Raw genomic sequence first — 25,246 nt, forward strand, 5'->3', positions numbered from 1 at the left:
TAAGATTCCCTGAGTCCTCCCTTTGTCACAATGCCTCTTGGGTTCCATGGGACCCCATGACGTCCCCAAAGTCCCTTGGATCCCTGGGCTCCACAGTGTCACAAAAGCATTTTGGTCCCCCAAAGCCCTGCAGTGCCCCAGTGGACCCTTGGTTCCATGAGGTCTCGCAGTACAGTAATACTCTGCTTGGTTCCACGGTGTCACAATGCCTTCTTGGTCCCAAGAGGCACCACCATGTCAAACATGTTTCCTTCATTCCCTGAGTCCATGAGGAGCAGCACTGGCCCCTTGGTTTCATGAGGCCTCCGAGTGCCACCATGAATTCCCTGGTGCTGCTCTGTCACAATGGAGCCCTGGTTCCACAAATCCTGCATTGTCACAGGGACCCTTGGTTCCATGGGGCTCCACAGTGTCATAATTGTTCCCTTAGTTCCAAGAGTCCTTCAGTGGAACCATGGTCCCTTGATTCCATTGTCCCCAGACTCTCACAAGGCTCTCCTTGGTTCTGTAGGGGCACAATGGCCCCTTGATTCCTCAAGGCCCTGCAGTGTCACAGTGGCCTCTGTGGTTCCACGAGGACCCAGACTGTCACAATGGACTCCTTGCTTCCATGCAGCCCCACAGTGTCACAGTGGCCCCTTGGCTCTGTTGTGCCAAGTTGTACACAGTGTCACTCTGGTCCTCTCAGTTCCACGAGGCCCTGCAGTGTCACAATGGCCCCTTGCTTCCCCAGGGCCCTGCAGTGTCAAAATCATCACAGAATGACCCAGGCTGGAAAAGAACTTTGAGACCCTGAAGTTCAACCTGTGACCCAACACCAGCTTGTCACCCAGACCATGGGACTCAGTACCACATCCAGTCTTTCCTGAAACACTTCCAAGGGTGGTGACTCACCCACCTCCCTGAGCAGCCCATTCCAATGCTCAATCACCCTTTCAGTGAAGAATATTTCCTAATGTCCAGTCTAATTGTCCCCTGGTGCAGCTTAAGGCTGTGTCCTCTTGTCCTGTCACTGTTCCCTGAGAGAAGAGCCTGACCTCCACCTGCCTGCACCCTCCGGTCAGGGAGTTGTAGAGAGTGATTAGGTCTCAACTGAGCTTCCTCCAGGTAAACATCCTCAGTTCCCTCAGCTGATCCTCACAGGACTTGTGTTCCAGACCCCTCACCAGCCTTGGTGCCCTTCTCTGAACACACTCCAGCGCCTCCATGTCTTCCCTAATTTGTGGTCCAGAACTGGACACAGCACTTGAGGTGCTGCCCAAGTAGTGCTGAACACAAGGGAAGAATCACTGCCACGTTCCTGCTGGCCACACCATTCCTGATCCATTGCAGTTCCAGGTGTTGGATGAGGGAATTAGAGGGAGGGGGTGGGGCCAAAGTGTTATTTATTGTCATCCATGAAGGGTCTTGATTTTCAAATCTATTCGAACTTCATTAGAAGATTCAGAGGTTCAATATCAATTGGACATTGCTGGTATCAATCAATAAATACGAAAAGGAATCAGCACAAAATGCTTCTCCCTGCATTGTTTTCAATATAGTATATAGTATATAGCCTATTCACTTTGAATACACTACTGAAATCTGTCTAATTAATCACAGAAGAATTGAAAACTTAAATTATCCCCAGGGGCTTTTCTTGTTTGGGTGTTTTGAACAAATACTTTTGAGTTTTTCTCACTGAATCCCTGAACTGAAGAGGTCAAGACAGAAGAGTTCAATATTAAGTTTGTCGTGGATTTAACATTGGCCAAATTGCCAGTGCACCCATTAGAATTATTTACTCACTTTCTGCTGTGAGATGGGATTAGGAGGAAGACAAAACTAGGTCAAACTTTAAAGGTACAAAGAAAAAAATTTTATTACTAGAAACTACAAGAAAAACAAAATCTCAATAAATCTTTCAGAACATTTCTTTTCTTTCTCTTCTTTTCTTTCACACTGGCAACATACGGAAATGGATCTGTCAATTTACCATCTCTATAAATAGCCTATCACAAATTTACTTGGGTGAGGAGAACTTTTCATCAGTCTATGGAGATTTTACCACAAGGAAACAGTTTTCTCCTGTCCTCTGTGTCACAGTGAATCAACCATTCAGGAGAATGTAAATCTGATCAATGTGTAAAAAAAAAAAAAATCCCTTCCTCGACTTACAGTTTTCTCATAACTATTTTTGAGGACCATATCAACTTACGAGTCAGCACTCATAGGCTGATGGCCTTCACTTCCCCTTGGCCCTGGAGTTTTTGGAAAGACTTATCAGGGGCAGCATTCCAGCTACACCATGGGCCGATCTGGCCACTCTGCGGGGAGGGGGAAGCAGGCAGGATCTCAGCATCCGATGACGCTGTCTAGTAATTCCCCTTTCCCAAGTTACTCAAAATTTGGAAGAGGACAGAAACAGAAGAAATAGAAAACCAGAGAGAAAGACAAAAAAAATACAGAGATGCACACTCTTGCATTCCAGTACTGTTCAGACAGAAATTCCAAGAGGGGATAGGATCAAGATATGCGCTTGCCTAGTGGTCTGCCTTAAATTCTCCTTGGTCTTCCTGGGTCCCTCTCTCAGGTAGGACTTTTGGTCATTTAGTCACTCAGGGGCTGGGCTGGGGCTCCAGGGATGAGTGTGGAGCATTTCCTTTGGTGTGACACAGACCACAGGAGCAGGCAGGGACTTGGACTGAGCATATGCTTCGTGTTTTTTTAAGCCTCTGGGCCCTTATGGGCCTCCTGCAAGTGGATATTGTGATTGCTCGGGCAATCAGAGCCTGGGTCAGCACCAGCCCACTGTGTGACAGATTGACAGCTCATCCAAAGGAGTTTGGGGCATTGATCTCATCCAGCCTCTGACAGCGACCATGGTGACACTCTGAACCTCATGGAACCATGGGTCAATTGTGACAAGGACAGTAGCAGATCCAAGGACACCATGGAGACACAATGGAACCTCATGGAGCCAGAGACCATTGTGACATTCTTGTGCCTCATGGATTCAGTGGGACCATTGTGACTCCAGACCCCTATGGAACCAGGGGTCAAGGATGAAGCTCTGGGGCTCATAGAACCAAGGAGCCATTGTGAAACTGAAACAGGGAAAATTAAAATTAAAATTAATGAGTTAAGGGTAAAAATACAGGAGGATGCTTTAACTAGAAGGGGACTGGCAAGATTCTCTGAGTGCTTAACATTCACTGTCTTTGCAAGAACAGGAGGACAGAGCAAGGCTTCAAGATAAGATACAGGGCCAAGAATGTTCAAGCAGGATGGAAGAGTGAGACACATTCCAGATAACAGGGATTCCTTAGACCCTTGAGCCAGCAAAAACTGGTATCAAAGTCTGGAAAGGAACCTAAGACTAAGATGCAAAGAAGGTGAGGTTAAAAGTTCAAACTGAGAGGGAGACTTCTTGCTTCATCCCAGACAGCCACTAGAACAACCAACAAGGAGGAATGTGAAGTCACAAAGTGACGTGGAGGTAATTTTAATACGAAGCAGGGACAGGGTGGATTAGGAAATGAACATGTATTAGGTGCACTGTGCAATCCTAGTTTGTAGAGAATAAAAAGAGAGGTGCAGGTCACCGAAGGTGTGCATGTTTTTGGAGGAGCTGTCCCCCATGCACCTCAGTGCTGAATAAAATACATGCTAATATCTTACTTTTTGGGTTATAAAGTTTTTCTATGCATCAATTTGGTTGACCCCGCTGCTCCCCTGAGATTTCGGGGTGCCCTCTTTGCCCACCTCAGAGCTGGAGCCGGTGCAGAATGACACCTGCACCGACCACACAGACCAAAGCACCTGGGTGTACCTGCACTGCATCATCTCCTGAGGTAACTCAGGGCTCCCTCCCACCTCTGGGGCCCTTGCCTGGAGTTTTGGGGTAACCCTGAATGTTTGAGTGCCCCCTGACAGCCCTCCCACCACGGAGGGTCATCTGTGTCCATGTTGACTGAAAGGATGCAACAGTGACCATTATCTTTCCTCAGCCCATCCAGGAGAGTCACGACACTTGGGTGCTCCAAACATCACCTGGACATCCCTAAAAATCACCTGGATACACCTGGGTACCTCTTGGATCACTGGGTCACCCAAAAGCCCTAGGGCCCCCCAGAACTGGTGTCCCAAAAATCCTCATTGCTTTGACTGGGTGGACCTGGTGTCCCCAAATTCGCATTGACTTCAACGGCTAAACCCAGTGCCCCAAAAATTTTGTTGCTAAAAATCTCGATTTTGGCCTCAGAATTCCCAGAATTTGGACTGAAAATGGAGATTTCTGGGCTTACCTGGAGAACAGCACCAACGCAGGTCACAGGTGTGGGATCAGGGATTTGGAATTAGCTTCCAGGAATTCATCCAGGACTTCCAGAGAATCAGCATCATGATCCTGGAAGGGAAATTCTTGGAATTGAGCCCAACATTTCCCCCACATTTTACCCAAATTACACCATTTTAGCACCAAAGTTGCACAAAAGTCCTGTTGAATTCAATGGCTGAGTGTCCCTAAATCCACCGAGACTTAAACAGGATAGACCTGGTGTCTCTAAATCCCTATTGATTTCTTTTGGGTAGACCTGGTATCTTTGAATCCGTATTGATTTCAATTGGCAGGCTTGATATCCAAAATCTGCCTGTCAGAACATCATTATAACAAAAGATTAACAACTCAGAGACATTGTAAAGGACAGTTTATTGCTTTATTGCACCACTCTCATAGAAGGGTGAGACATTAAAGGTGTTACATCCAATGCCATAATATCGGAAGCCATCTCATTATTAGTTACAATGCCTTACATTAGTTTTTTAGCTAATCACATGTTTCTATGACCTTTGCTAACGTCTTTTACACCAATCATTAATTGTTTTACTTCCCACAGCTTTGCTGCCATGTGCATTTTTCAACCAATCACATAACACTTCACAAACTTGTAATGATACATCTTAAATTTCTAACTAACTAACCAACTAACTTCTAACACCACCCTGTCACCCAGACCATGGGACTTAGTGTCACATCCAGTCTATGCTGAAACTCTTCCTGGGACAGTGACTCATCCACCTCCCTGGGAAGCCCATTCAAATGCCCAGTCACCTTCTTTGTGAAGAATATTTATTCATGTCCAGTCTAAACCTTTTTTGGTGCAGCTTTAAGTCTGTGTCCTCCTGTCCTGTCACTGTTCCCTGGGGAAAGAGCCCAACTCCACCTGGCTGCACCATCCTGTCAGGGAGTTGCAGAGAGTGATGTGTTCTCCAGTGGGTCTCCTCCAGGATTAACATCCCCAGCTCCCTCAGCTGATCCTCACAGGACTTGTGTTCCAGACCCTTCACCAGCCTTGTTGCCCTTCTCTAGACACTTTCAAGCTCCTCCATGTCCTTCCTAAATTGGTGGCCCAGAACTGGACACAGCACTTAAGGTGCTGCCCACCCAATGCTGAGAACAGGGGATGAATCACTGCCCTGTGCTTGCTGGTTGCACTCTTCCTGCTCCACAGGAGTCTGAGGGGTTGGATGAGGGAAATGGTGAGGAGGGGATGAGGACAAAGTGTGATTGATTGTCAGTCATGAAAGGTCTTGATTTTCATATCTATTCAGACTGCATTAGATGGTGCTGGGGGGTCAGTATCAGTTGTACAGTTCTGATATCCCTCTATAAACAGGAAAAGAATCAGGAGAAATCACTTCTCTCAGCATTGTTTTCACTTTAGTATATTTACTTGGAATACACTTTTGAAATCTATTTAATTAATCACCAAAGATTTGAAAACTTTATTAAATTATCCCCAGGAGCTTTTCTTATGGGTGTTTTTAACAAATGTTTATGAGCCTTGGTCACTGAATTCCGGAACTGAAGAGCTCAAGAAAGAAGAGGCCTCTGGAGTAGTAAAATTCATCAGCATCCTCCTAGTAGCTGAGGATCCATCCTCAACGGAGCAGGAATAATGGAACAGAAATAGGAACAGGTGGCACACTAATCACACCCACTGACTGATCACACCTGCTGACCTTACTCACTGACCACATCCCACTCACCACCCAAAAGACCAAATGATCACACCCACTGACCATAACCACTACACACACTCACTGACCACACCCATATCCTAGAAACCAGTGCCAACACCCCACTGACCACACCCACTGACCACCCCAATGACAAATCCCATTGACCACACTCTGCTGATCAACCCAACAACAACCCCTCTGAAAATATTGATCATAAGCAGTCCTGATTGTTTCTGATCTCTCCTCAAAGTTATTCAAAATCCCCCTTCTCTAATAGCTCAAAAAGCTGGCTGCTTCCTTCTTCTATTTGACCAGGCAGAAATTCCATAAATACACACTTGTATCTCAAATGCAAAAAGTTAAACTACAAGGGGAGCCTTATAATTCATTTTACCAAGCTGGCACCATTCCCAGTCTTCTTCAAAAATATTCAAATTCTCTGGCTTTAAACCTTACCCGCAGACTGGACTCACTGTCTCGAGCTGATCATGTGCTACTTCCCAATTATAGGATCTCAGGAGTTCCAGGGCACACCTGGGGCACATAGGTCTCCTTTTATTAGATATACAATATCATCTCTTGTTGCACCCTCTACAGAGGAGAAGGACCCAACTTGGTTGTCACCCTGCTCCACAATGAAAAATCGCCCGCCCACACAAAAAACAAGGAGTTACCCTTATTAGTCCACACCATTGTGGGTTTCTGAAATTATTCTCAACTGGTGGCAATTCCAAGTCAAAAGCCAAATAATTACTTGTTCAAAGATAGCCCTTTCAGAAACTGTCCAGGAAAGACCCAAGCGATGAGCACCCGTCAATTATTGGTGATGAAAATAACCAGAACCATCAGGAAAGCTACATCTGAATGCCGGCTTCCCATAAACCGAGATCTGCATTCACCAAATTCATCATTTCCCAGACATGGTTTTGTCCAGCCCAATGCAGAGAAAGACTACATGAATATGTGCAACAATAAAAAGAAAGACCTCTGCTCCAGGCTATGAAAAACTGTTTAAAATCTGGACTGACCAAGGCGGCTTTGTGAGCACTGGGGGATCCGATGCCATAGAGGTTGGATCAGAGTGTGCTCACCCAGCGCAGATCCCGGGCTCAGCGTTGTCCCTTTTTGATTGTGGGTAAGGAGGACCATATTTCAGTCGCAAAATAAATTATCACTCACTCTAATTATATTTAATTTGGCTTAATCTCGTTTATAACATTCTCATCTACAGCCTGAGGAATCAGGAGCTTGAGGATGCCCTGAGGAATATGACCACTATGTGTTTCCAGAAACAATCAAGTGCCTGTTTGTTTCTGCATAGCATTCAGAATGGAACTCATTACAGACTGCCCAGACTGCTTAGTTCCATGTGTTTCTATTTGGTGCGTTCTACTTTTCCTTTTTTTTTTTTTATTTTTTTTTTTTTTTTTAATTTTCAGAGTATTTTCCATAAAGGGATGCCTTTAGTCACAGTATTGCTACATCAGTATCTACAGTGCTTGTGTTCAGCACAGACAGTAAGGAGCCATGATCATTGTGCATTGAGGTAAAATAAAGTGTCCTGCTCTGCCCTGTGTGACCCAGGTGCTTCCCCAGCCCTTCTCTGTCTCTGCAAGGGCAGTGCCTGTGAGCAGAGGTGGAGGGACTCCCAGCACAGCAGCACAGCCAGGGACAATGGACCTGGCTCTCCCCACATCTGCTCTTCCCAAATTCACCCACTCCTTTCCAGCCCTTCTGTGGTTGTAAGGTTGCAGTGGTCTCGCAGCTTGGTCACTGTCCTGCTGCGTGTCCCTGCTGTGAGCACAGGCAGGGACAGGCCGTGGGCACTGCTGGGACACAGCTGGGCTCCAGCACAGCAGCTCCACCAGAAAAGGGATCTCCTGAGGGCAGGGCAGGAAAGCTTTGTTCTCCTCCACAGTCACTCTCAGGAACAGGCCCAAAGAACAGACTCTGAAGAGGCTCCTTGTGTTCCCTGTTCTCCCAGGGCTCTGTGGGATGAGATCAGGGTCCCAGTGTGGCCGTCAAGGGACTCAGGTCTGGGTCAAGTTTGGCTTGTTGGTGGCCAGTGCCCATCAGATGGTGAATGGTGTGTGCTGAACATTGCTGGGGCTCTGCAGCTTGTCCCTGGGCTGATGGCAGGGCAATGTTTGGCTGCAGGGCCTTGGGAGCTGCCAGGAGAGCACAGGGGACCTGCAGGGACAGGGTGTGCCAGGGAGCAGCAGGGAGTGGAGCTCACTGGGAACAGGCCTGCCCACGGTGGGGTCACCCCACAATCAAGGACTGAATGTCTGCTGTGACCAGGAGAGCTCTGCAGCCCCAGGGACACAGCAGGCACAGGGAAAGGAGTCTGGCACTGAGTGCTCTGAGCCCCAGGGACACAGCAGGCACAGGGAAAGGAGTCTGGCACTGAGTGCTCTGAGCCTCAGGCACCTTCCCCAGGAGGATGCAGGGCAGCCCCAAGGGCATCTGGCAGCCCTGGAACAAGGCAGGCACCTCTGAGCCTTTGCATGGCCCCAGCAGAGCCTGTGTGGGAGGGGGTCAGTGCAGGGAGCACCATCAGCTGCCTCTGTGTCCCAGGCTGAGCAGCAGAGCCCAGCAGAGGCCCCGGGCAGCACAGCCCCCGTGCTCTGCAGAGCAGCAGCCCCAGCTCGGGCTCTGGGAGCAGGGCAGGGGCTGCAGCAGTGGCTGCTCAGGCCAGCACAGACGTGTTCCCCTGGCACAGGCTCTGTGGGCAGCTGGCATGTGCCAGGAGCAGAGCAGGAGCCCCTGGCGTGCAGAGGAGCCCTGGCAAGAGGCTGCCCTGTCCCTGGGGCAGCAGCAGCTGCCTGAGAAGCCCCGGGGCCAACTCTCTGCTGCTGTGCTGGGCAGCGGGACTGGCCCGGGGCTGCAGGAGCTGCCTGAGCTGAGCATCTGCTGAGCATTCCAGACACAGAGAGGCTGTCTCTCACCTCCAGTGCCTCCAGTTAAGCCTGCAGGAGGCGACCCTGGCTGGCCACTATGCTTCAGCCCCCCTCACAGTTTACCCAGACAAGTCCAATGCTGTTCATGCCCAGCAGGGTCCCCTGTTCCCCTGGGTTCCCCCAATTCCAATAGGGCCACAGCTTCCACCAAGGATGTTCCACAAATCAACCCCAGAGCCTGACACAGGGACTAGCGGCCAGGGCTGTGTGACCAGGACATCAAGGATGGGGATCATCCAGGTAACTGGGGCCTGGTTTGGGTTCCCCAGGGCAGCAAAGATGTCTGTCAGCTGGAGCAGGGTGAGGGAAGGGCCTCCAGGATGGGGCTGGAGCCCTTTGGCTGTGGGGAGAGGCTGAGGGAGCTGGGCTTGTCCAGCCTGGAGCAGGGGAGGCTGAGGGGCTCCTCATCCCAGCAAGGACAGGAAGAGTTTAAATGAGTCAGGCTGGTTTCAGCATTTCCTCAACACCAAAAGCTGCATGGCTTACCTTTCTCCATCCACCACTGAAAGTTTTGCAAACAGGGCATTTTTGAAGCCATTTTCACCACACTCCAGGCAGAGCATCCTGATACAATACCTTGATGGTGTTTGTATCTATCATAGCATCATCTTTCTGATGCAAAAATCAATGAGTTAAGAGCTTAGCTGAGGAATAGAAGCTATACATATAATGATCAGAGTAGAAGCAATGTAGAAAGTTAATAATCAGTGGTTAAGCCAGTAGAGATAAGAAAATAAATCACTTGCTTGGCTTTGTTGTGTCAAGTTGGGCAGTTGGAATATTGTTGAAGTGAAGAAACCATAACTGCACCTGGGCCCTGCAACCAGCCAGAACCAGGCTGGGAACTTGAACTACGGTCAAAGGGCCCGAGAACCTCGGAACAAGGCCAAGGTGAAAAGCTGAAGGCAAGGAAGGCTCCCTGACTTCATCATTAGGAGACCTCTGACCCATTTCAAACGCCCACTGGCCCATTTGAATGAAAGAACTGCGCAAGGACTGTGCAAAAGCACTTTGAGCTAATTTGAATAGAATGTGAGGGTATGGGGTGTTATGTAATTCATATCCATAGGCATATTGGGTAACTAAATGAATATGTAAGATTTTGATGGAAAAAATAAGGCAAGAGCCCTGGGTATTTTGCACATCCTTGTGGGAGATTTCTTCTGGGCTTGCCCAGCATTGTAATAAATATACTACTTTCTAACTTAAACTGGCTGGAGAGTCCTTTTTTCTCTATCAGTTGGCGAGTTTGCCATGAGAAACTCTGGCTGCAAGAGCAACCTGGGCTATGGATGTCTCTGGGACCTTCCTGGAGGGACCTCCGGTCCCCAGCTGCTCATCATGGGGACAGACAAGACATGTTGCTGGACTGCAGATAAAACTGTACATTTAAAATGATGTGTATGCCTGTCAGATCTACACATGGCTAAAAGGCAGCTGACAAGACGCAGAAGACGTTCTGTGCTCAGTGCAAGCCTGGGCAGTTTTGTTTGCAATCATCAGGAAGGTGCAGTGGCCACAGAAAGGGTTTGTTCTGTCAGGGAGATCCACCAGCAGTTCTTTGGGTGAACTAGGCAAATCCTTGTTTATTGCTGCTATTTTAATCATTATTTTGATTGGGTCCTGCCTCTGTGAATGACTGTTTGTGTGACCGGTGAGATGTACTTAGGAAGAAGCAAGTGGGAGCTTGGATCTGTGTTTTCGTTTTGGGCAACTGAAATGGCTGGAGAAGAAAAAAGCGATTGGGTGATCGTTTGAAATTGCTGTATACTGTGTGCTGTGTTGACAAGAGGTGGATGCTTTCTCCCTTAATAAAGAGATACCCTTCCCTGCAGTGATTTTGACTTTTGGATTCGGGTTGTGTGTAGGGAATTTCTGTTTAAGGGGGACGGCATTCCCTGTAACTCTCGGTGTTCGGGCTTAACCGGTCCCCTGCTGCCACTGGTCATTGTGTATTTTAGAGTAATATTACCACCTTTTGACAAAAGTTACAATAGCAGCAAACTGGTAATTTTTCCGTGTTTTCTGTGTTGTTACAGGATGGAACATATTGAACTTCCCCAGGGAGTTTAATAGTTTTGGACTGAGAAGAGTCTTCACAAGAAGGTCTGGACATTCAAGAGAGAAGAGGAATAGATTGCTTTTGTGGGTGTTATGAGGCTTTTGGGGCTTCTAGAAGTTGGCATTCTGCATGGTTACTGTTACAGTGCAAGATTTGTGAAAAACGTTCCTCTGAGAGACGGCAATGTCTATGCCCTCAGTGTAAATCGAGACACCCTAACCAAGCTGATTTTGAACCTAAGATCCTAAAGTTTGTTTGTGGCAAATCGCATTCAATACCTGCAACTCAGGTATGTGTGTGGGAGAAAGATTGGGAAAGGACTGTGAGGCTGTGTGGAGAGAGATTTGGGTGGAAACAGGGTAAGACAAGAAGGAGGAGGTAATGAGTACAAGACAAAGCAAGGAGATTTCTAAGGCCAGTCCTTTAGCCTGTATTTTGACACACTGGACAGAGTTAGTAGGGTATGGGGGCACTGTAAAATAGCAAAGTATGATCAACTTTCACAGACATATCCCTCAGCAGGATCCATTAAAACTTGAGGAAAATTTGGTGTTTCAATTTAACTTTGAACTCTTGAGAAGTTTCTTTAACACACTGTGGGACTTAATCTGATGTAAACAGCACTAAATCCCTGTGAGGGTCATTAAAATCCTTGTGCTGTGTCTGTGCTGCTGAGCTGGGCTGGTCTCCTGGCACAGAGGCAGCTCCCAGGCACAACCAAGAAGAGCTTCAAAAAGACATTTCTGGTGAACAGCAGCTCCTCTCCCAGCCCGGCAGGGCTGAGGGCACTGCCTGCAGGCACTGAGGGGACAGGAGCCAGGCACAGACAGGCTAAAGGCAATCAGGAGTGGGAAGACATTGAGCTGAGACTTCACTTGGGGAAACATCCACACAGCCCTGGACAGGGTGAGTGTGTGGGTGCAGGGCAATGTCCCCTGTGCTCCTGGAGGGATCTCCTGGAGCCAGCACAGGGGGATGTGTCAGGAGGACTCTCTCAGCTTTTCTAAGGCACAGGAGGAAGAGGAGGATGTGCTGCAGAGCAGGGCTGCCCTGGGCACTGTCAGAGGGACAGGGCAGGATGGCTCCTGCTGACAGGGATGGCTGCAGGGGCTGAAGCTGAGGCTGCTGCCAGGGCTGCCCAGGGCTGTCCTGCAGAGCAGCTCCTGCAGACCTCAGGGCTCTTGGCCAGCCCAGGGGGTGTGCCACCTGACAGGGACGGCTCTCAGCCTGCCTGGCAGCTCCCCATGGACTGTGAGGAGAAGTTGGAGGTGGAAGGAGTGACCCCCATCAGTGCAGATTCCTCCTGCTGTGCAGATGGTGTTGCATGGCCAGGGCTGCTCTCAGCTTTCTCCTCAAGGCAAAGGAAAGGGGCTGTCAGGTGTGTCTGTGTCACTGAGACTCCTGCACTGTCCCACTGGGCATCAGCAGATCTGCCTCAGATCTCCCTCACAAAGTGCCTCCTCACCCTTCTCTGCCTACAGACAGCAGCAGCAGCACCTTGGCTTGCAGTTTGTCTGAGCTGCCCTTAAGGCTCTGCTGTCTGGGAGATGCCCCTGGGCAGTGCCCTGTGCTAGAAGGGGTGTGCAGGGCAGAGCTGAGCCCCCAGGAGTGGGCTGCGCTCTGGGAGCACTGGCAGGGACAAGCTTTGGTTGCAGAGCAATAGCTCCCAGTAGGCACAACACCAGGCAGTAGAGAGCCACACCAGCCCTGAATATCCCTGCCTCTCTATCTGCAGAGGAAAAACGGTGGGGGTTTAGAGAGATTAATTTTGAAACTGGAGTCTGAAAAACTTTTTTTAAGAGAATTTCATGTGTGAGAACCCTGTAAAAGCAGGAGGTAATGAGCAAAGGGCAGATTTGTAGGACCAGCAGGTCTGACTGCACTGGGGCACAGGGAGGCCTTTTATTCCAAAGGGATCATAAAAGCTCTGGCTGAGAGCAATGCTGAATTTGAGCCAACAATTCAGCAGGAAAAACATAAACTCAAAAATAAAAAAAATTACAAATCACAACCAAATTATGAGAAGATAATTTGAAAGGATTCTAAATATTATTTTATAGGATTGGCTCAAAGAATTTGTTCCCACCTTGTCAAAGTCTTCTTTCAACAGCTCCGAATGCCCAGAGTGGAGCCATGTCCAACAGCAGCTCCATCAGCCACTTCCTCCTGCTGCCATTGGCAGACACGAGGCAGCTGCAGCTCCTGCACTTCTGCCTCTTCCTGGGCATCTCCCTGGCTGCTCTCCTGGCCAACGGCCTCATCATCAGCGCCGTAGCCTGCGGCCACCACCTGCACACCCCCATGTTCTTCTTCCTGCTCAACCTGGCCCTCACTGACCTGGGCTGCATCTGCACCACTGTGCCCAAAGCCATGCACAATTCCCTCTGGGGCACCACGAACATCTCCTATAAGGGATGTGCTGCACAGCTCTTTTTTTTTCTGTTTTTCATTTCAGCAGAGTATTATCTCCTGACCATCATGTGCTACGACCGCTACGTGTCCATCTGCAAACCCCTGCACTACGGGACCCTCCTGGGCAGCAGAGCTTGTGCCCACATGGCAGCAGCTGCCTGGGCCAGTGGCTTTCTCAATGCTCTGCTGCACACAGCCAATACATTTTCCCTGCCCCTGTGCCATGGCAATGCCCTGGGCCAGTTCTTCTGTGAAATCCCCCAGATCCTCAAGCTCACCTGCTCAAATTCCTACCTCCGGAAATTTGGGGCTTCTGCTTTTACTTCTTCCTTAGCACTTGGTTGTTTTGTGTTCATTGTTTTCTCCTATGTGCAGATCTTCAGGGCTGTGCTGAGGATCCCCTCTGAGCAGGGACGGCACAAAGCCTTTTCCACCTGCCTCCCTCACCTGGCCGTGGTTTCCCTGTTTCTCAGCACTGCAGTATTTGCTCACCTGAAGCCCCCCTCCATCTCCTTACCTTCTCTGGATCTCTCCCTGTCAGTTCTGTACTCAGTGTTGTCTCCAGCCTTGAATCCTCTCATCTATAGCCTAAGGAACCCGGAACTCAAAGTAGCCTTGAGAAAATGGATGAGTCTGTATTTTCAGAAGCATTAAGTGCTCTCTTTTCTTCTGCAGAGCCTTTAGAATGTAACTCTTTACAATCTGTCTCTCTCTTTTTTTTTTTTTCTTCTTTGTCCTTTTTTCTTTTTTTTTTTTTGAAACTTTATCTACTGTTGTGTTTTATACAAAATACTCTAAATTACTCCTTGCATTTCTGCATTAATATCTACTTTTCTTTTGGAAGGCAAAGATGTTCAAGAGGTCTCTTCCCATGTATTTAAATAAAAGTAAGTGCATGCCCTGTCCTGTGTGTCCTGGATTCTTCCTCAACCCTTCTCTGTCCTTGCAGAGCAGTGCCTGTGAGCAGAGGCAGAGGTGAAGAGTCTCCCAGCACAGCAGCACAGCCAGGGACAATGGCTCTGGCTCTCCCCACATCTGCTCTTCCCAGCTCCAGCCTCTCCTTGCCAGCCCTTCTGTGGCTGTGAGGTCGCAGTGCTCTGGCAGCTTGGTCACTGTCCTGCTGCGTGTCCCTGCTGTGAGCACAGGCAGGGACAGGCCATGGGAACTGCTGGACACAGCTGGGCTCCAGCACAGCAGCTCCATCAGTAGAGGGATCTCCTGAGGGCAGGGCAGGAAGGCTTTGCTCTTCTCCAGAGCTGCTGTCAGCATTGTGCTCCAGGAATGCCCTGGCAAAGCAAAGCCCAGTGTCTGGGGCAGAGGGGCAATGTGCAGGGGGCACACAGCAGTGTCCTGGCACAGCCAGAGCTCCTGGGATGGACCTGAGGGAGCAGCAGAGCAGGGCCTGGGCTGTGTCTGTTCTGGGCACAGCCTGGGAAGGTGCCCCAGGGCAATTGTCCCACACCAGCCCCTGCAACCACCATACCCAGCACTGGCCTCTGCCCCACCAGCAGGAGGCTGTTTGTCCCTGCATGGAGGGACACCAAGTGACCAGTGAGAAGTGTGTGTTTGCTGTGTACTGAGAATATTTCAGCAGTGCACTGTGTGTGTGTCGGGGGGGGAAGATGAACCTGAGTGAGCACAAACACCATCATCAGCACTCAGGGGTGGCACAGTTCTGCTGGCACAAACAGTGCCTTGAGGCCACTTTGGGAAACCACCTGAATTCCTTACTGGGCTGTAGTTAGATTGCATAGAGAGAAACATCCCTGGCAGGGAAGGTCCAGGAAAAAAAAAAGCTCAGGACAGCCATGGACTGCACAAATGACAATTGGAGTGCTGGATCTGTGCAGAGAAATCAGAGCTGCCTCCTTTCTGAACCACCCCGAGGACCTGGACAGGGCTGTGCTGTGTTCTGGGCACTGAGCTGGAACTGGGGGATGTGGAAAAGGCTTTTGCTGTCAGGGATGTTGACAAGGCTGGGCACTGTCACTGTGAGACCTCTCTCAAACCTCTCAGAAAGGCCAGAGCCATCCCAGAGTGTCCTGGGCACTTGGAAAGGGCAGACATGGAACCAGTCTGCAAACAGGGAAGGGCGGGGCACTGGGACAGTCACAGACTGGTCAGGCTCAGCAGGGAAGGGCATGTGGCAAATCCTCCTGCAGGCATTCCAGGCACTGGCAGCACAAGGCAGGGATCGCAGAACCCCCATGGAGGGAAAAGAAGGGGATGTTGTGTGCCCAGACTTTAGCCAGGCCTGTGACATGGTCTGCTGTGCTCTCATCAGAGCCAGATTGGAGAGAGCTGGGCTGCAGGAGTGGAACATGGCATGGGTGGGAATTTGACTGAACAATGTGTCATCCATGGCACAGAGTCCTCCTGGCAGCCACTCCCTGGTGACATCCCTCAGTGACCACCCTTGACCACCACTGTGGAACATTTCTATTATCTCTCTAGTGGCATGAAATGCACTTTCAATTCCTTTACGGATGCTGTCAAGTTGTAGGGAGTCTGTTGTTGAACTCATCTAGTTAATGGTGACTGGAAAACATAATTGGGCAAGATGACTGACATGGGTAAATTTGTCTTGCCATCAGGTCTGGACCAAGCCACAAGAGAGAAAAAGGGAGAAAAAAACAAATGCATCAGATGAAACGCTTTTCAATATAGAAAAAAAAATGAAAGCAACTAAAAACCGCAAACCCAAGCAAAAAAACAAACAAACAAACAAACAAACAAAAAAAAAAACTAAATCAATACCTACCCACAAGAACAAAAAAATCCCCATAAGCTAATCACAACTAGCAAAGGCAACAAACAGAAGAAAAGCATATAGACAAGAAGTCTTCTAGCAGTGGAAAATGTTTAACCACATTGTGGCTGGAGAGGATTCTGTATGTGTCTGTGCTGTTCTGAAGAACAAATGTCTTAAAAAAGAAAAAAAAAAAATCTTCTATGCCTTTTTTCCCTTCTGCTTCTCTGAGTTTGTTGCTGAGCATGGTGTGATACATAATGGAACATCCCTTGTGTGAGTCCAGCACAGCTGTCCTGTTCTCTCAGGAGCACTCTCCCACCCCAAGCCCAGGAGTCAGAGGGGTTTCAGACACACCTCATGCGGGGTGAGAACTGTGACAAGGACAGGAGAACAGAACCACATTGACTCTTATCAAGGACAGTAGAACAGAACAGCACAGCCCTGGAGAAATGGATGAAGGATGTAACTCAGGCAAACAGAAGTCACACAAAAGGCAAGCAGGATGCCAGATCAGCTCTACTGAAAAACTAATCTTAGAAAATTAGGATTTTAGTTACCTTGCTGAAAACAAGAAAAAGTTAGAAGGGAGTAGTTATTTGAAACTTAAATAACTGATTGTCTGTCATTTCATGTTCGCTTAGCTGTGCTTACTATGGGAAAAGATGAAACTAGGGAGCAGAACCAAAGGAACATAGACAATGCAACCAGAAATCCATTCTTTGAAAAATTGGTCTATCCCCAGAAATCATTTGTATTGTCAGTGTTAGAAAAGGTCAAGAGTTTAGGGTGAGGAAGACTCGCCATACTTCCTCTTTTAAAGACCCCTCCCCATGAAAACGACCCCAGACTTAATTTAAGAAGTCAATCAACCATGCTTAATAGCTATTCAAGCTAATTATCATAGGAAGCAGGGAATGGGAGGGGCTGTTATTATGAATATGGATTTGTTTGAATCCTTTGCTAATAAAGAGACTTTGTGATCACCTGTGATTTTGCTGCTGCCCAGCGCTGAATAAACATACACTTTCTAACTTTAAATTGTTAGGCAGTCTTTTGTCTTTCACAGTTGAGTATCGGTATTAGACCAATACTCATATTTTGGTAATTCAATTGGCAACCTAGAAAGGACCCTGTTCTCTCTGTCCAAGGGGCCAGTGGGGTTCAGGACCCTTCTAGGGTGCCCACCTGGGATATTCCTAGGAAGAGGGCTCCTTTTCCTCACCGGTACCCCGGGGAGCAAAACTAGAACTGCCGGAGATAAAGACAAAAAGCTATGTTTAAAACTTATAGATAGGTACCTGTAAGAGAGGCAAACTGGTAACACACTGAGAGACATCAAGCGCACAGTGAAAAAGCCTGAGGTGGATTTTTTTGTAAGTTTCCGTGGAATTTGGTTTGTATTCCAGGTGGGGCTGTAACAGCTCCAGGAGCTCTTGCCCATTGTGGGGGATAGCAGCAGGCCGGTCGTGGCCCCGGGAGCAGAGCTCACACGGCAGTGGGTCAGCGGAACTCGGGCAGTGGCAATAACAGCATTGCCAGTATTGCTGTGGTACAGGAGCAGTGATGGCTCCAGTTTGATTTGTGGTTTAAAGGTGGTGTGGCGGTAATTTCCAGTTTGGGTCACCGAGTTTGTGGGCATCAGTTTTTGGTCACTCCATTTGTGGGCTTGGTCACAGTTTGCATGTGCCACATGTATGTATGTGGTTAAGTGTGCAGCTTGTTCTTGTGAGCTTTGAATGCTTGAATTGTGGGTCAGTGGCATGCTGCACATGTTTTGGTTTGTGTGCTTTTGGGAGCGTGTTGGCAAAAGTTTTTGCATTTGTAAGTTGTGTGTAATTTAAGCTTTAAAATTCTTAGTATGAAAAGTGGTGTTTTGACTAAGTGTAGTGAGTTTTTAAGTGCAAAGGGGTGAGAGGGGTGAGGCAGCGACATGAGACCGGAGCTGCTTTCTTCCTGCACCACAGAAAAAAAAAAAAAAAAAAAAAAAAAAGTGTTTTGGCCGAAGTGTGATGTGTGTCTTTTTGAGTTATTTTAAGTGATTTGGTTCATTGGTTTTTCCTTTGCTGGATATAAGTTTCAGGGAGGGGGATCCCTGTTCGGGGTTGAGTGTTTTTCTCTTACTGTGTCAATTGAAAGAATTTTTCCCATTATCATGCCAATGGAGCTGGCCGGGCTACACCCAGGGTCCCTGATGGGTCCAGACAAAGGGGGTGGGTGGGGACAGCCCCCGGAGGGACCTCTGAGGCTTCCGGGAGGGCACTCGCGTTTCCGGCGAGCTGGGAGGAGGACGCCTGGGATCGTTCAGCCCTGCATCTGCCCCGTTCCAGCCTCCTGCCTCTGCGGACACAGCTGATCCCCCGGACACACACGGTGAGCGAGGAGCCGCCGCTCCAGCCCGTTCCCGCCCGAGACCGGCGTGGCCGCTGCTGCCCCACCCCCCTCCCTCCTGCCTTCGTTCCCGTCTGCTCTCTGGCAAATCCGGGCTCTGGACTAAGCACAGAGACAGCGTGCTTGCATCTAAAGGGACTGACACCGAGTTATCTATTTCTGTTAGCAATTTTAACTGTTATTGTTTTCCGTTTGTATAGTTAGATATATTAGTAAAAGAGCTGTTATTCCCACCCCCCTTATCTCTGCCTCAGAGTCCTTGATTCAAACAATCATAATACTTGGGCGAGGGGAGTGGAACCAAAGTCTCTATTCCAAAAAGGGAAACTTCTGCCCCTACTGGCAGACACCTGTCCTTTCAAACCAGGACAGATTTTTGGCGCCCAACGTGGGGCAGAGGACACTGAGTTGAGAGTTAACACAGGAATAACAGCTCTCTTAACTGGCAATATGTTGTCTGGTTTAATCTGGTTTGTGTTCCATGTGGTCACAGCCATCTCCCTCCCATTTGTAAGCCCTTTTTTGAATTTGGGCCCCCTCACCAAGGTTGCTGTGGCTATTGTCCGATTGGTTTGGTGGATTGATTATGTCAGGAATTCATGGGTTTTTAATTTTTTCTGGGAAGCGGTTGCATGGATCCGGAGCTATCGTACTCTAACTGCGTGTTTCTGGGGCTATTTCAGTAATGGTACTTACTGTGAGATAACGAGTGCAAGGGAAATTTTCTCCCAACCCATCACCCAGTTTTTTTGAGGCTACCCCACTGGTTCTCAAAGATTTCAGATCTGTTTTAATTGCCACTGTTATTATACAGTGGCTGGTGTTGCTGGTAGGCTTGTTCTACTTAGCATTCAGAAACAAGGGAATATTGGCTTGGACAACAACTCTGATACCTGCCCCAGGGACTAGGGATATTGCCCCAGAACCTGCCTCTGCCGCAGGGACTAGGGATGCTGCCCCAGAACCTGCCTCTGCCCCAGAGACTAGGGATGTTGCCCCAGAACCTGCCTCTGCCCCAGGGACTAGGGATGCTGCCCCAGAGCCTGCCCCAGGGACTAGGGATGCTGCCCCAGAGCCTGATGCTGCCCCACAGCCCACCGCAGAAATGAGCCACCCAGAGTGGGTGGGGGCCCTAGTGAAGGATATAGGCCAAATGCTGAAAGAGCAGAGTCAGATGTTGAAGGAGCATAGCCAGATGATGAAGGAGTATTTTTCTCCAGCTGGTGAGAAACCCTGCCCTAAAGAGGGAGAGTCAGATGGTGCTGCAGTGGAACCCGTAGATGTTGTATCTGTCCAGGTTCCAGCTGGATTACAGGAACAGCCACAGCCAGCAGCAGTTGCTCCTGTGGAAACTAGGAAATCTAAGATTAAAACGAGGCACTTAGATAATGGGGATCAGCAAGGAGGGTCCTCACAACCAGCAAGGGAGCCAGAGGTTGAGATTGTCACTGAGTCCCTCTCATACGATAGTCTCCGTAACCTGCGTAAAGACATTGCTCAGCGGGGCCGTGAGCCTTTTACAACTTGGTTACTCCGGGTCTGGGACCTTACGGGAACAGGTGTACAACTGGATGGAACTGAGGCCAGGAATTTGGGATCCTTGGCCCAGGATTCAGGTGTGGACCAGATATTCGTAAGGGAGCAGGGCCTCCTTTCCCTCTGGGACCGGCTTTTAATGAGTGTGAGAGAGAAGTTTGTCCACAGAGAGAGAATGCAGGAGCACCACCGTAGGATGTGCTGGAAGACCCTTGAGGAAGGGATCCAGCAGCTGAGAGAGACAGCAGTATTAGAGGTACTCTTTGGGAGGGATGGACAGCATGACAATGACCCTGACAAGGTCAAGTGCACAGGGCAGATGTTATGGAATCTGGCGACCTTGGGTCCATCTCAATACACCACCTACATAGCAATGATTAATGCCGATAACAGTCCAGAGACAGTGTGTTCTGTTGCCAACAAACTCAGAAATTTTGAGAGCATGATGAATGGCCCAATGCAGGCTAATGTCTCTGCCGTGGCCAGGGACCTCCAACAGGTCGAAGATAGGATGAGGGATATGAGGGAGATGATGATGGAGGAGATGAGGGAGGTGAGGGAGGAGGTGAGGAAGATCAGCATAGCAGCAGTACGAGTCACAGGCCCCCAAGTCAGAGCTTCACGTCCCCCAGCTAGGAAGAGAGGGTACACCTCACGAGCTGACCTGTGGTTTTTCCTGCGAGACCATGGGGAAGACATGGGAAAATGGGATGGGAAACCCACTTCTGTCCTGGCAGCACGGGTGCGTCAGCTCAGGGAGGGAAATGCTAACCGAGGGAGCCGCACTAAAATGAAGGTAGCCTCAACCTCCCACAAGCAAGGTGCAGGGTATTACAGAAAGGAGGATGTTCTGTCAGATCCCCTGGAAGGAACCTCCACTATGTATGCCCAGGAAAGAAATAATAACCAGGGCTAGAGGGGCCCTGCCTCTAGCCAGGGAGAGGCATGGGATGACAGGATCTATTGGATAGTGTGGGTGCGATGGCCTGGCACGTCAAAGCCACAGAAACATAAAGTGTTAGTTGATACTGGTTCACAATGCACCCTGATACCATCAGAAGATGTGGGGAAGGTACCTGTTTCCATTGTTGGGGTGACGGGGGGATCACAGGAATTCACTTTGCTGGAAGCTGAGATTAGCCTGACAGGGAAGGGGTGGCAGAAACATCCAATTGTAACTGGCCCAGGGGCACCATGCATTCTAGGCATAGACTTCCTCAGGAATGGCTACTACAAAGACCCAAAGGGGTTCAAGTGGGCTTTTGGAATAGTTGCTGTAGAGACAGAGAGCATTAAGCAGTTGAACACCTTGCCTGGACTGTCAGAAAACCCCTCTGCAGTAGGACTCCTGAAAGTGACTGAACAACAGGTGCCAATTGCCACCATGACCGTGCACCGCCGGCAATACCGGACAAATCGAGATGCTGTGATCCCCATCCACAAAATGATCCGTGATCTAGAGAGCCAAGGGGTGGTCAGCAAGAGCCACTCACCCTTCAACAGTCCTATCTGGCCTGTGCAGAAATCTGATGGAGAATGGAGACTGACTGTGGACTATCGGACATTGAATGAAGTGACTCCACCGCTGAGCGCTGCCGTGCCGGACATGCTGGAACTCCAGTACGAGCTGGAGTCCAAGGCAGCAAGGTGGTATGCCACCATTGACATTGCAAATGCATTCTTCTCCATTCCTTTGGCAGCAGAGTGCAGGCCTCAGTTTGCTTTCACCTGGAGGGGCGTGCAGTACACCTGGAACCGACTGCCCCAGGGGTGGAAGCACAGCCCCACCATCTACCACGGATTGATCCAGGCTGCACTGGAAAAGGGTGAGGCTCCAGAACATTTGCAGTACATCGATGACATCATTGTGTGGGGGAACACAGCAATGGAGGTGTTTGAGAAAGGAGAGAAGATCATCCAGATTTTACTGGGAGCCGGTTTCGCCATTAAAAAGAGCAAAGTCAAAGGACCTGCCCGAGAGATCCAGTTCCTGGGAGTGAAGTGGCAGGATGGACGGCGCCAGATCCCCACTGAAGTCATCAATAAGATCACTGCAATGTCCCCACCAACAAGCAAGAAGGAGACACAAGCTTTTCTAGGTGCTATCGGCTTTTGGAGAATGCACGTCCCTGAGTACAGCCAGATTGTGAGCCCTCTCTACCAGGTCACTCGCAAGAAGAACGATTTCCATTGGGGCCCTGAACAACAGCAAGCTTTTGCCCAGATCAAACAGGAAATCGCTCATGCAGTGGCCCTTGGCCCAGTCAGGACAGGACCAGAGGTAAAGAATGTGCTCTACTCTGCAGCTGGGAACCATGGTCTGTCCTGGAGCCTTTGGCAGAAGGTGCCTGGTGAGACCCGAGGCCGACCCCTGGGATTCTGGAGCAGAAGCTACAAAGGATCTGAAGCCAACTACACTCCCACAGAGAAGGAAATCTTGGCTGCCTATGAGGGAGTTCAAGCTGCCTCAGAGGTGATTGGCACAGAAGCACAACTTCTCCTGGCACCCCGACTGCCAGTGCTGGCGTGGATGTTCAAAGGAAAGGTTCCCTCTACGCACCACGCCACCGACGCCACCTGGAGCAAGTGGATTGCCCTCATCACGCAGTGCGCCCGTATTGGTAACCCAAATCGCCCTGGGATTTTGGAGATAATTACGAACTGGCCAGAAGGTGAAGATTTTGGTCTCGCTGATGAAGAGGAGCAGAAGCAAGTGACCCGGGCTGAAGAAGCTCCACCGTACAACCAGCTGCCAGCAGATGAAACACGCTACGCCCTTTTCACCGACGGTTCCTGCCGCATTGTGGGGATGAACCGGAAGTGGAAAGCTGCCGTATGGAGCCCCACACGACAGGTTGCACAAGCTACCGAAGGAGAAGGTGGATCGAGTCAACTCGCTGAACTCAAAGCTGTTCAGCTGGCCTTGGACATTGCTGAGAGAGAGAAATGGCCAAAGCTCTACCTTTACACTGATTCGTGGATGGTAGCCAATGCTCTGTAGGGTTGGCTGGAAAGGTGGAAAAAGGCTGACTGGCAACGTAGAGGAAAACCAATCTGGGCTGCTGATGAGTGGAAAGACATTGCCACTCGGGTAGAGAAGCTCCCCGTGAAAGTCCGTCATGTGGATGCCCATGTTCCCAAGAGTCGGGCTAATGAAGAACACAGGCACAACAAGCAGGTAGATCAGGCTGCGCAGATAGAGGTCTCAAAGATAGACTTAGATTGGGAACACAAGGGAGAACTGTTCCTGGCTCGATGGGCCCACGATGCCTCAGGTCATCAGGGCAGAGACGCCACCTATAAGTGGGCACGAGACCGAGGGGTGGATCTAACCATGGACAGCATCTCTCAGGTTATTCATGACTGTAACACGTGCGCTGCCATCAAACAGGCCAAGCGGGTGAAGCCCCTCTGGTATGGGGGGCGATGGTCCAAATATAAGTACGGAGAGGCCTGGCAGATTGACTATATCACACTGCCTCAGACCCGCCAGGGCAAGCGCTACGTGCTGACCATGGTAGAAGCCACCACCGGATGGTTGGAGACCTGCGCTGTGCCCCACGCCACTGCTCGGAACACCATCCTGGGCCTGGAAAAACAAGTCCTCTGGAGGCATGGTACCCCTGAAAGAATTGAGTCAGACAATGGGACTCATTTCAAAAATAGCCTTATAAACACCTGGGCTAAAGAACATGGCATCGAGTGGGTGTACCATATTCCCTACCATGCACCAGCGGCTGGGAAAGTCGAACGGTGCAATGGTCTGCTTAAAACCACCTTAAAGGTACTCGGTGGGGGGACTTTCAAGAACTGGGAGATCAATCTACCAAAGGCCACATGGTTAGTGAATACCCGAGGTTCCACTAACCGAGCAGGCCCTGCCCAGTCAGAGCCCTTGGGAGCAGCAGATGGAGATAAGGTTCCAGTGGTACACCTGAGAGGCATGTTAGGGAAAACTGTCTGGGTGAACTCTGCTTCCAGCAAAGACAATCCTGTTCGTGGGGTGGTTTTCGCTCAAGGACCAGGTTGCACTTGGTGGGTGATGCAAAAGGATGGAGAGACCCGATGCATACCCCAAGGGGACCTTGTTCTAGGGTGAACTATATATGATACTGTGCCTGTAACTACATGTATGTATATAATTTAAAGATTTCAATATGATGTAGCATGTTGGCATGGAAAAAATTCGGGGTGGATAATGTTGGGGGTTGAGTGCTTTTCTGTTACTGTGTCAATTGAAAGAATTTTTCCCATTATCATGCCAATGGAGCTGGCTGGGCTACACCCAGGGTCCCTGATGGGTCCAGACAAAGGGGGTGGGTGGGGACGGCCCCCGGAGGGGCCTCTGAGGCTTCCGGGAGGGCACTCACGTTTCCGGCGAGCCGGGAGGAGGACGCCTGTGATCGTTCAGCCACGCGGCCGAGCACAGCAGAGCCAGACCCTCTGCGATCACCTGCCCTGCATCTGCCCCGTTCCAGCCTCCTGCCTCTGCGGACACAGCTGATCACCCGGACACACACGGTGAGCGAGGAGCTGCCGCCCTCGGTGAGGGTGAGCCCGTTCCCGCCCGAGACCGGCGTGGCCGCTGCTGCCCCTCCCCCCTCCCTCCGTTCCCGTCTGCCCTCTGGCAAATCCGGGCTCTGGACTAAGTACAGAAACAGTGTGCTTGCATCTAAAGGGACTGACACCGAGTTATCTATTTCGTTCTGTTAGCAATTTTAACTGTTATTGTTTTCTGTTTGTATAGTTAGATATATTAGTAAAAGAGCTGTTATTCCCACCCCCCCTTATCTCTGCCTCAGAGTCCTTGATTCAAACAATTATAATACTTGGGGGGGGGAGTGGAACCAAAGTCTCTATTCCAAAGGGAAACTTCTGCCCTTACTGGCAGACACCTGTCCTTTCAAACCAGGACAATGCTCTACTTACACATTCTAAAACTACTGTCCCTGGGATCACGCAGTACTTGATGGGTGCCTCTGTGTTGTCCACGTGCTCTGCTGGCACCTCTCAGGAAATATGATTGGTTACAGTTCAGTGCTTCCAGGCCCTTCTTTATCTTAATTCTTGCAGTCTTCGTATTCTGTTTTCTGCTTCTTCTTTCCCAGATTAGCACAATTTAAGTTTTAGTAG

At 49.6% G+C, this 25,246-nt stretch overlaps 1 protein-coding gene and 1 pseudogene across 2 annotated transcripts in view; both read left to right on the forward strand.

The window, feature by feature from the left end:
- The window catches only part of LOC306815609 (olfactory receptor 14C36-like), an 82,706-nt pseudogene that overhangs the window by 8,866 nt on the left and 48,594 nt on the right, over positions 1–25,246 (forward strand). The window lies entirely within an intron of this gene.
- LOC306815603 (olfactory receptor 14J1-like) lies at positions 13,159–14,091 on the forward strand (the record flags this gene model as incomplete). The annotated part of the gene is made up of 1 exon (XM_079332176.1): positions 13,159–14,091. One exon carries the CDS (start codon positions 13,159–13,161, stop codon positions 14,089–14,091), a length of 933 nt encoding a protein of 310 aa, XP_079188302.1.

This window comes from Erithacus rubecula (assembly GCF_903797595.1).
Source record: "Erithacus rubecula genome assembly, contig: scaffold_169_arrow_ctg1, whole genome shotgun sequence".
Taxonomy (NCBI): Eukaryota; Metazoa; Chordata; class Aves; order Passeriformes; family Muscicapidae; genus Erithacus; species Erithacus rubecula.